Source organism: Temnothorax americanus, unplaced genomic scaffold (genome assembly GCF_048541705.1).
Source record: "Temnothorax americanus isolate GAGA-0224 unplaced genomic scaffold, ASM4854170v1 Scaffold5, whole genome shotgun sequence".
Taxonomy (NCBI): Eukaryota; Metazoa; Arthropoda; class Insecta; order Hymenoptera; family Formicidae; genus Temnothorax; species Temnothorax americanus.
Window position 1 is genome coordinate 7,952,862 of NW_027509657.1, and position 11,435 is coordinate 7,964,296.

Consider the following 11,435-nt stretch of genomic DNA (forward strand, 5'->3'; position numbering starts at 1 on the left):
ATGAAGCTCATATACTTTATTTGCAAATAAAGCCTGCACATAAAAAAAAATTCATTCCCGTTTAATAATTTTATATTGCACATTGGTCACATTCGCATACACGTGGCGCTTAAAATAAAATAACAGCCCGATCAACAGGCTTTAGAGAAGCGAGGAAAATTCGTTTCCCGAAGAATTCCCTCAAAACATTATATAGGTATTTCTCTTCCGTAGATCCGAGATAATTGTGCGTGGAATTATGACGTCAAATTAATGAAAGTATTACAATTTCGGCCACGAGTAAATTGGAGGTATGGATGACTTGTAGCTTGGATCGTACAGCTGCGCCTTAATAAAACTCTCGTAATCCGTAGGCTCGGGATGGACAGTCGCTAGACCTGCGCATAAGAAAGATACATGAATAATTCATATTATATGTTAGAATGCACGGGACGAGATGCTTCGTATATATGCCCGTCTCCTCCGATGCATTTGCAATAATATTTATACTCACAGTTGTCATAGGCATATTTCATGATCGCACATGCTATACTCAGCGAGCATTTCTGTATGTCAGCCAATGGTGGATAAAGATTTCCGCTGTCCAAGTCTGCTTGCGTTACCAAATCAGAAAGAGTTGTTGCAGCAATAAGAAAAGTCTCTTCGGGAATTGTGCGCATACCGGCGCATATCGCGGCCAGCGCGATTCCAGGGAATATGTAACTATTATTACCCTGGCCAGGATAGTAAGTCTTATTGTTGTACGTTACTGGAGGGAAAGGCGAACCGCTCGCGAATATGCATCTTCCCTGCACAGTTCAAACGATATTGGATAAAATTATTTAGGAACCGTTAAAATACCATACTCGTTAGATATTTCAATAAAAATCAGAGTTCTTTAAGGACAGTGTCTCTCTCTCTCTCTCTCTCTCTTTTTTAAATGAATGCGTAATCAGCTTCTTACCTCTGTAGCAATGTACGCTTCCTCAGCGGTGCACTCTGCCTTGCTCGTTGGATTGCTCAGAGCGAAAATGACGGGTGCCTCATTGTGACGCGCCATTTCCCTCAGTATTTCTGTTGTGAAGGCACCCCTGATAGCAGCTGCGCCGATGATAACCGAGGGTTTGGCAGTCTTAACGACGTCCAACAGAGTATCGATCGGCTGGTCCTCGCGAGCAAAGTGCAATTTATGCTCCGTCAGTCCGCCTTTTGGACGATTTTTCACTAACAATCCTTTCGAGTCTACCATCCAGATTTTGCTCTTAGCTTCTTCCTCGGTTGCCCCTTCCTTTTTCATCGTCATTACGCACAACGACGCGATACCTAACGACGCCTACAAACAGTTGATAATTTACGAACGCGCTAAAGCACGATTGCTTTTTTTTCGGTCGACGGTTAACGTGTTAACTAAATGTGATAGCAACCTCTCCGGCACCCTGAAACACGATCGTGTTCTCCGAGAGCTTTGTCCGCGTAACGCGAAGAGATGCCAGTAATCCGGCAACGGCGACGGAGGCGGTGCCTTGAATATCATCGTTAAAGGTACAATACATGTTGCGATACTTGAGAAGCAATCTGAACGCGTTAAAATTTCCAAAGTCCTCGAACTGGATTAATGTATTCGAGCCGTATCGTTTCACGACAGCCTTCATAAACTCGTCCACGAAGTCGTCATAGTCTTGTCCGGTAACACGTTTGTGTCTATGACCGATGTACAGGGGATCATCCAACAAAGACTGCAAGAAAAATATAAAAATCAAACGCGCATATATATATATATATATCTATATATATATATAAATCTATATATATATATAGATTTAAAATTAGAAAAGAGATAATATATATTTTCGCGTACCTGGGTATTGGTGCCGACATCCAGAGTGATAGGCAAACACTGGTGGGGCTTGATACCAGCTAATGCGGTGTACAGTGACAATTTGCCTACGGGAATGCCCATGCCGTGAGCACCCAGGTCACCCAATCCCAATATTCTTTCGCCGTCCGTGACGACGATCGCCCGTACGTCGTGCTCGGGCCAGTTTTTCAAGACGTCGTACACGTGCCCTTTGTCGTGAATGCTTATGAAGAGGCCGCGCGGCCTACGATAAACCAGACCGAATTTCTGACATGCCAGACCCACGGTTGGCGTGTACACCAGCGGCATCATTTTACCTACATCTTCTGCCAACAAACGGTAGAAGAGTTTCTCGTTTCTGTCCTAAGGAACAAGACCCTAATGTGAGAATCAACGCGTACAGAGGAGCGGGCCTGATCAAGCGGGGGGACGGGGGAGACCGCTCTAATATATTATATATAGCGTCTCCGATCAAGCGGCGGCGATAACTGCCGTGTTCGTGTACATACCAGTAGGCCTATGAGATATATGTATTTCGAGAGATCGTCCGTATAGCGTTCCAGATTAAGACGGCAGAGCTCTAACTGCTCTTCTTGGGTTTTCACGGCTGCCGGTAGGAGACCATGTATACCCAGCATCTGCCTTTCCTCGATGCTGAACGCCATGCCCTGAAACGTGATAACGTCATATCATTAAATACACTGTTTAAAAAGTGAAATTGAAACTCACCCTAGCATCTCTACCTCTTAAAAATCTCTAATAATTCTATGATTTAATTTTATTTGTCGAAATGTTTTTCAATTAATTTTGTCTCCATCGTTCAGATACTATTTCAAATGTTGAGTGTTGCACGCGCGTCGCTATCGCTACTTTTTCTTGTAAGATCCGCAAATCGGAAAAAATTAATCGATTAGTCAGAGCACCAGACTAGACTTTGACCTTCGATTAAAAAGACTGGTGCGGTGCCGTAAATGCTGATTGCGCAACAATCATTAGTGAACGTGGGTGAAAGGTGATCAGCTGATCGTCATTCCACTTTGATTTTTACAAATGCGTTGATTAATGTTGCATGAACGTTACATCCGATGATCGTGATTCAGATAAATTTACCCGCGGGACTCACATTTTCCATGATCCACATTCGCTTTCAAGGTTAATGACATTATAATGCCCGTGGCAATTGTGGTCTAATTTAATCTAGCTTGTATGGATGATGTCAGACAAACACGCGTTATCTAACAAAAGTGATCAAGAAAATACTCGATCGCATTATTTTAATCGACGTCGAAGCGACAACACAAAACCCTGTATTTAAGAGGCGTTTTAAATATCTAATTTATTCTCTCGAGTAAGTTTAACCCGAAATATCTTAACAGCTAGTACTTTCAGAGATAATCGCGTAAGTTTAAAATAGAACACCCTTTATATTAGATTGGATTATAGATTGGATTAGATGTAACACATAACACATATACCGTTGGCATAGTGATGTAACTGCATCTTGTAGGGACACTGCCAATGCTTTTTTAAAGCGAATTGTTAGACTGTGCCAGATAATCCTTAAACTATCGGCCGATTAAATAACGGGCTATTGTCAACACGGTATACGATTATTTCACCATTAAAATTTAACGAATGCCCCCGTTTGAACTCGCTATATTAGTAGAAAGTATTAATTAATTAACAATGCTTGCGCCAGCTCTGTTAATTATATGTTACATTCTTACAATAATTACAAGATAACAATTGCAATTACGAAAATTAACGAAAGAACTATTAATACTAATATAAAATAAAAAATATTCTTAAAATTAAAAAAATAAAATGTGCTATAATAATTTTCTCGTTTTCTCATTGCGATAATATCTTTCCAACATTTTTTTAATGTCGACAAGCGAGATTAATTGTAAGACCAACAGAATAAATTATAACGTCGAATCGCGCGATAACGTAATAGATGTTTCTAATTAATAAAACGTCAATATTGAAGGAGCAACATAAGTAATTTATGAGCTGGCTTGTTATATCCCGTTGACTTATCTCGACTGCGGTTGATGAACCGCATTGCTTTGCATTGATTTCATTCATTTTTAAACACCGGAAAAGTATCGAGCTCTTGTGCATTATTCTCGAAAAGTGATAAACCGGTCCGCTGTCTGGTGTTAATAATCAAACTATCCGTAAATATTTCCCTTGTGATGGTCATTTTACATCTTCTGATTTTCTTCCACACAGTTTGCTTCCATACGGCGCTATTAAACGATATAAGATGTTCGATCTCTCTCTTTCATTTATCTTTTTTTTTTAATTCGATCTAAAATCGATATTTTTTAAAAGAAAATGTGCCAATATATGGTCGGGCTGGATCTTTTGTGTCTAACAATATTTTTCGCGTGAATTTATATACAATTTGTTGTCGGTCTTGAAACACAGTTTGTTGAAACTAGAATAATATTATCGCATAATTATATTGATAATTAAATTTAATAATACCGATAGTCATGCGTATCTGTAGAAACGTACACTGCAAAGAACGTTGCAAAAAATTGCGGAAATTTTTCTCGTCAAAAACAAGTATTGTGACGATTGTGACTTTTGTGCGACCGAAGGTTTCCGCGTGTGGTTCTCGATAACAATGCATTGTCGCCGGTAAATGTAAATGGTGCATGATAATATATCTACCGCTTTTATATCCGTTCTTACATAAGATGTCTCTTGATGATAAGACGTAAATATGGTTTTGCGCGAAAGCATTTAACAACTCTCTAATTTGTCAATACGTAAGATATATGACGTTTTTGTAATCCTTGAGTCAATTGTTATTGTTTAATCAGTTTCTGATTAAACCATAATTTATGATGATTTTATCAGCTTTTAAAAGATGATTTTTTTCGAAATAAATGATATTGGTCATACCACAACGAATTGAATGAAAAATGATTAAATGTAATTCAATAGAGAGGTCAACGCTCGTAAAAAGTACCTTTCCATTAGGTGAGGTCATCTCCGCTTTTTGATGCGCACCCTAAAACGATGACCAATAACTCTATCTTAAGTTTTATCAATAAATATTCTGCATTCAAACAAATTAAGTTCTCCATTCTATTTTTTTTTAATTTTGAAATTGGATATGAAAGAGAAATAAAATTTATATATATATATATATATATATATATATATACCTATATATATATATACATATATATAGAATATATAATTTTAGAATATAAATCTGTTAATGTAAAGTTAATTATTATCCACAATTTCTAAAATTTATCATATTTCATAACGAGTAATTAACGTAATCTAAAGGGAGGTCAACAATGTCTCCCTTTTAGGAAAGTAGACTTTTTCTATTAAAAAAAAAATATATATATTATATAAATATTTGTAATAAAATATTTTTATAAATAGAAGTTTTTTTAACGCACTTGAAATGTTTATCTTACTTAATGTTAGTATCGCACAATATCGCAGTTTTGTTTGTTTGATAGAATATAATCTTTGCGGTATGTATATCTAGCTATGAGTAAATTGATAACGCTGACACAAGTGACAAGGCCGTCTGGCTGTGGAAGTGTTTGTCTAGAATGGCTAAAGTAAAGCTAATTATTGTTTTCCAATCACACTCTCTTCATGTTTTGATATCGACTATATAGGGATCTCTCATTTTCTCCACGGTGCTTAACTTCCAATTATTATACAACTATTTGTAACCTTTGTTCCTTATATATTGCAATAATATTATTAATAAGATATAAATATATTTTTTAACGACTATCGTTGCAATAGACGGTTGTCAATAGTAATTAATATTAAAGCATATTTATAATTGTGTCTTCTTATAGATCTAGAATTAGGAAAAGATAAAAAGAATAAGCTAAACTAAAATCAATCGACATTGGTTGAATTAACTTTTGTAACTATTAAAATTGAAATCATTAAAATATTCGTTTTAATGGACAATAAGTGAATCTCACAATATTAATAAGACATAAATATTATATATTTTCAAGCGTCAGGACAATTATAAAGGGAAAGTTTTGTTTGGTTATCGCGGGAAAAAGAAAGTTGAGATTTCGGCGAGATTTACAAAAGAGAAAGTCCAGGGCTTCGGTCCGAACGTAAATGCGAGATCGCAAAATCAAGCGCAAGTAAGAACGAGTACCCTGCCATCCAAAGCGAGCAGTGCCTCAGGGATGCGCGTAGCTCGGTTCTGATCCGGAACGAGATTCCACCAATCGGTCTCCATTATCTCGTCGCACTTTCACTACCCGAACTTTTCCCTCGGGATTTTCGCATCCCATGACAAACAACCGACCGTGGAAACGGTCGCTGGGGTTCTTGACTCCCGTGACGGCGACCCTTCGGTCCGCGCACGAATCGATAGGCAGCCCTATTCTTGAATTCTTGAATATAAAGTGACTCCGTGACCTACCCCAAGTATTACGTGTACCCGTTGCTCAGCAAAAACGAGCCCGCGCGAAACGTTCGCGAATGATTTCACCATCAGATATAAAGATGCTTTACAGTGGGAAAGAGAGTATATGTTTTATTTTCTTTGAAATATTTGTGCGCTCGAGTTTTCCGCTGGAGAATTTCGATTGTTCGTAATCAACTCCCGAATCTCATTTGCTTCATAAATGATATCGCGAAAAATATCAAAGTAACTTCTTACGATCTGAAAGATACAGTTAAAAATGCTTTCAGAGCCGTTGAATCGACACTTTTGAATTAAAAGTGGATGAGAATTTTTTATATCCAGGTAACTTCAGAAGGAGAAGCACAAAGAGCCCTTGAAAAGGATTAAAAAAATTGCATTTTCTTTATCTCGCAAAGTATATAATTGAAGAAAACTAAACACGCGATTTCAATGGTGACCGGATAACTTCGAGGAAATTCAGAAATAAGATTGTGAAACTTCAGGGCTGCGATCACCCTCCGAATTCCGAATGGGACACTTAACTATATTGAGTTTCGAGATTGCGCAAGCGCGGAAGGCAATTACCGCGAGGTATTTCGCGTAGTCATCTTGCATTCTGCTGTCGAGTTGCAATCCGATTTGCCGTATACGTACGCAAAAGTCTTAGATTTCGCTTCGCAAACCATTTGCGAACTCTTTTATCTGGTATAAATTATATATATCAGATCAGCGAATCAATATAATTGGAGATTACTCATCAGTTTCTAATATTTACTTCAATCATTAAAGTGACGCGTTGTAATCTTACGTAAAATTACGCGTGAAATTAATTTTCAAAATCAGCTTTATCGGCTATATATATTAAAATCTTCTCTTTTTTATTCTTTACAGTGACGAGAGAAGATTTAAGGAATCACAGGAGAGAAGAATCAAGTCATATTTCCTCAAACCGGATCCAAGTGTCTGGTTAAAGCGTTTTCCTCGGAATCTTCCTATTCCGGGTAATTATACACGACCGGCCGTGTATAAATCATTATCTTACAAAAAGCCCGATATGTGACACACACGCACAATGACAAATATTTCGCCACTTAAAATGAAAATATAAGTACGTACGTCCAGCACTTGTGAATGATGCGTAACGAGAGAGCACCGGAAGGATGTTTAAAGTTAAAATAATTTCGTCTTTGATAAAATGCGCTCGTTAATTTCCTCCTCTCGTCATCTCTTTTTCTTTCTTCAAATAGACTTCCGCGTACCGTACCGACAATGAGTCAGGTCCCGAGTTATGCGGATCCGTAACGACGACGCGTGCTCGCGTCTCATCTATCGCAAGCGGCGTTTATCTCGCGAAATACAACGGCCTACCTTGTTCAACCGCGGGTCCCTGATGTGGTCGAGGCCACGCAGAAGGCCGGCGCAGGCCGCGTCGCCGCTACCTCGCTGGCCCAGCTGATCGCGCTCCAAGCTCGACATGGTTGACGTTTTGCTCCTACTACAATCGGGCTGGCTACTGGTCTGGGTCCTGCGAACGAATGCCACTTGTCTGAGCGGACCGCGCGCAAACTCGCGGTAAGATGGTATAGGACAGGGAACAGGCAACGCGATAGCGAAGCGAGGAGACACAGCGACGTGACGTGACGCGACATGTGCGTCGCGTCGGCGAAATCAAAGGGGTGGAATAAATCTACACCGCCGTGCCAGCGACCTTCAATCATTGATCCTTCAACCTTAAGCGCATTTTACTCATTGTACTATACGTTGACGCGTAATTGATAGACGCAACATAATCAACGTCGAACGCATATATCTTATCAGCGCTTCAAATCTTTAAAATATCGCCATGTGTAATATAATACACAATTTACGTTTTATAAACACATTCAATAAGGATAAATATCGAAATCGGATTTTTCAATAAAATTTCTGCAGAAAATTTCAGAATTTTTACTTGTACCGGACATATTCGATATCGGGTATATATTCTGGGGGTGCAATCTTGTCAGATACGCACCTGCGAGGGGGCACGGTTTAACGCACGCGCATTTATCGCGCAATCACATCACGCGTTGTGCATTTGCGGAATAACAAATGTCACGTTTGATTCATCGTGTGAAAAACATGCAAACGATTGCAGACACGTCGATATTAGAATTTTAGAAAACACACGCGCGCGCGCGCGCGCGCGCGTTTCCGTACTCTCTTTTGCCCTGACTATGGATCAAAGTTTAAAGTGTACGTCCAATCGTCGTGACTGTGCATTATTTTCCCTCTGCAAAATTTTATTGAAGCAGGACGCGTAATTATTATAGGTAGCTGCATCGTTACGAGAAAAAATAATTGAGAAATTATATTAACGATAAATATATTAACGAAAAGTTAGAAAAAAGGATAGGAAAACTTTATTTCCTTCAACAAAGTTTGCGTAACAAAGATTAATTTACTCGCTCCGGTGGTTGAGCTCGTATATAATTGAGCAAGCTGTTCTTGAACGCATGGTGATTTGCGCGTGTCCGAATTGCGTAATAGGGAAAAAACTGCGGTCAGTGCGGTCTTTCCTGACGTAAGAAAAGTGAGAAAAGTAGGTAAGAAAGAAATTCAACGAGAAACGGCGATGACGCGAGGGGATTTTGCGCGTTTCTCGTGCAATATCCACGGACTTCGATGCGGAATTTACATCGAATTTACCTGTCGTTGGACGGGTGATGCTGACGGTAGATTTCTGCCGGTTCGAGGTCGCAGGTAGCGTAACGCAGGCCGCTCGATTGACGGAGGAAACTCGTCAAGTGACAGCCGAGCGGCGTCAAAAGCTGCTTCGTAGACATGCTTTGCATAGACTAAACAAGACTAAACGTCTCGCGGCTTCTCGCGGCTGTTTCTTATCTCCCCCGCGTGCAGCGTATCCGCGGGGGGAAGGACGCGTATCTCGCTCATATGTGAGCGCCAATATTTGAGAGATATCAGAATTTACTTTCCCCCTCTCGGAGCTGGATCGCGAAACGGAAAGATTGATCGGAAGACGGAAGACACCGCGTGGTGTCTCGTGCTTCGTGTTTATCCTTGCGCAAAGTTATCAGCGTGGACAAGCGATGCGGTTGTTGAGACGCGATAACGCGCGACGCGTAATTGTCGCGATGGCCTTAAACTCTTTTAGTCACCATCAGCGTGATATACCGGTCGCACGATTCACGCGATGCATCTTTGGCCAATGCGAAATTCAGACGGAATTATCGTGTAAAAGTTATTACAAGATACGTAAAATGAGGAAATATTAAAAATTCTTTTACCAATATGAGGCAATATGAAATACAAGTTGAGTCACACATACATTTCCGACGCAAATATCTTTTTCTAAATGTCCCTAAATGATGCAACCACTCAGAAACTAATTATTAGTAAAATTGAAGATTTAAGATATTTATCCTGATGTGCAGGAATAAGTTACATAATATATATTTATAGCTTAAGCCAATAATAATGATCTAAAATGTTAGTTTTATTCTGCGTTACTGTTGTTACAACATTTCACATCAAAGTGCTTATTTTTAAATTCTACATTTTCTCTTTCTTTTTTTAACGATACATATTCTAAAATCCTATTTATCATCGAGAGAGAGAGAGAGAGAGAGAGAGAGAGAGAGAGAGAGAGAGAGAGAGAGAGAGAGAGAGAGAGAGAGAGAGAGAGAGAGAGAGAGAGAGAGAGAGAGAGAGAGAGAGAGAGAGAGAGAGAGAGAGAGAGAGAGAGAGAGAGAGAGAGAGAGAGAGAGAGAGAGAGAGAGAGAGAGAGAGAGCAAGTTAGCCGCAATTAAGGTAAGTACAAACAAGACAAAGGCACTTACATCCTGCCGTTTCGTTGCTCATTATTGTCTTTGGAGTGTCCGCTGCCCATTTCGTTGACGAATCGACACTTAAGTAATTAGCTGGACGATTCGCTAGTTGATTTGCTCGTCCGGATTTCGTATCGATATCGCGAACACGTCATAACTCTCTGCTAGCTAGCTATAGGGCAGGGAAGAGCGCGCCGTATTTTGCAGCTGTTGACAAAATCAATCCCGATAAGGGAAGCGAGATTTTTCTCGAGAAGAAACGCGAGCCGCCCAGGCTCGCACGCCGCGCCGGTGAGATGTGAAATCGACTGCCCCGATCACGAGCGGATCACGAGCGTGACTAGTGGGTTTTGGCGTCGAATCGTCAAGGAGGAGAACGTGGTGCTCACCCGTCGCGTTGCAGCCTTTGCTCTAGTTTATCTAGATTCCCCCCGCGTCTCTTTCGAGGAGAAAATCAGGCGAGAGAAGCGTATTTTTCGGAGGGGGAACTGACGCTTAACGGCCTTCGCGATTTATTTAATCGACCTGCCGTCGTCCACGGCGCCGGTGTTCGTAGTTGCGTAATCTTTCGGTTGGGATCTTTTTTGTTTAATGACACGACAGAAATTGCGTACTTACCTGTCGTGCACAGAGAGAGAGATGACTTTGCGCGACTAAAAGAGATTTTTTTTTGTCAAAACTCAATCGCGTCACATTGCACTATCGTGCAATGCGTGCAATTTACCTGAGAAGGTAGTTCTTCGCTCGGGTCTTCCCGAACGCGAGCAAACTCTTTCTGACAGTGACAGCCATTCGTCGACGATAGCGGCGTGGTCTCTGTCCTGAATATATATCGTTATCTAATCGATAATCGCTTCTTGTGATATATTATGTCTAGTGGATAGTCGCGCAAAGAGACAAAAAAATCTTTATTATTTTGCACATCACGAATAACGTGGCTTGTATCGATATAAGAATCTTTTTGAACAGTTAAACAAACGTCTCGAAAGTATGAATAAAAACATGAATAAAGAAGCCGAATAAGCATTTAATTTTCGCAAGAAGCATAAAGCGGCCGAAGCATGCACATCAGACTTTTGCATAACGCATAATAATATAAAGTATAAGAAAATTGATTGGTCCATATAAGAAAATAGATCAATCCGTTTTCTCATGATTATACATTATGCTTCGGCCTTTAAAATATGCAAAATTGTTAAATTGTTTTGTGCATATTCTGACAGATTTTCGTTATATTGTAAATTATTCTTCAATTTGAGAAATTCAATAATCGTGCATCGAAAGTGTAATTGTAATTTTCATTATCTGCTATCAGGATCAATATATATTATAATATACATCGTGTAAA

The 11,435-nt window shown here is 39.7% G+C and overlaps 1 protein-coding gene across 3 annotated transcripts; it reads right to left on the reverse strand.

The window, feature by feature from the left end:
• Positions 1-54: 54 nt before the first annotated feature.
• On the reverse strand, positions 55-10,894 carry Men (NADP-dependent malic enzyme). Of its 3 annotated transcripts, none has more exons than XM_077418586.1 (8): positions 10,812-10,894; positions 7,629-7,785; positions 2,347-2,505; positions 1,838-2,200; positions 1,404-1,715; positions 944-1,312; positions 494-788; positions 55-377 (listed from the first exon to the last, which is right to left on the reverse strand). In XM_077418586.1, the coding sequence occupies exons 1-8, from the start codon at positions 10,877-10,879 to the stop codon at positions 262-264; spliced, it is 1,839 nt and encodes a 612-aa protein (XP_077274712.1). In that variant the 5' UTR covers positions 10,880-10,894; the 3' UTR covers positions 55-261. The 3 variants fall into 3 exon arrangements, with proteins under 3 accessions (XP_077274712.1, XP_077274713.1, XP_077274711.1); XM_077418587.1 differs by lacking the exon at positions 10,812-10,894 and adding an exon at positions 10,100-10,599; XM_077418585.1 differs by lacking the exon at positions 10,812-10,894 and adding an exon at positions 8,949-9,113.
• Positions 10,895-11,435: the final 541 nt, after the last annotated feature.

Bases quoted from the DNA above. Each gene is read 5' to 3' on its own strand.
- Men (XM_077418585.1), bottom strand. From the start codon at position 9,094: ATGCAAAGCATGTCTACGAAGCAGCTTTTGACGCCGCTCGGCTGTCAC. The intron at 2,506-7,628 runs GTAGGCCGTTGT...ATCACGTTTCAG, and splicing joins GGGACCCGCGGTTGAACAAG to GGCATGGCGTTCAGCATCGA. The intron at 1,313-1,403 runs GTTGCTATCACA...AACTGTTTGTAG, and splicing joins TGTTTCAGGGTGCCGGAGAG to GCGTCGTTAGGTATCGCGTC.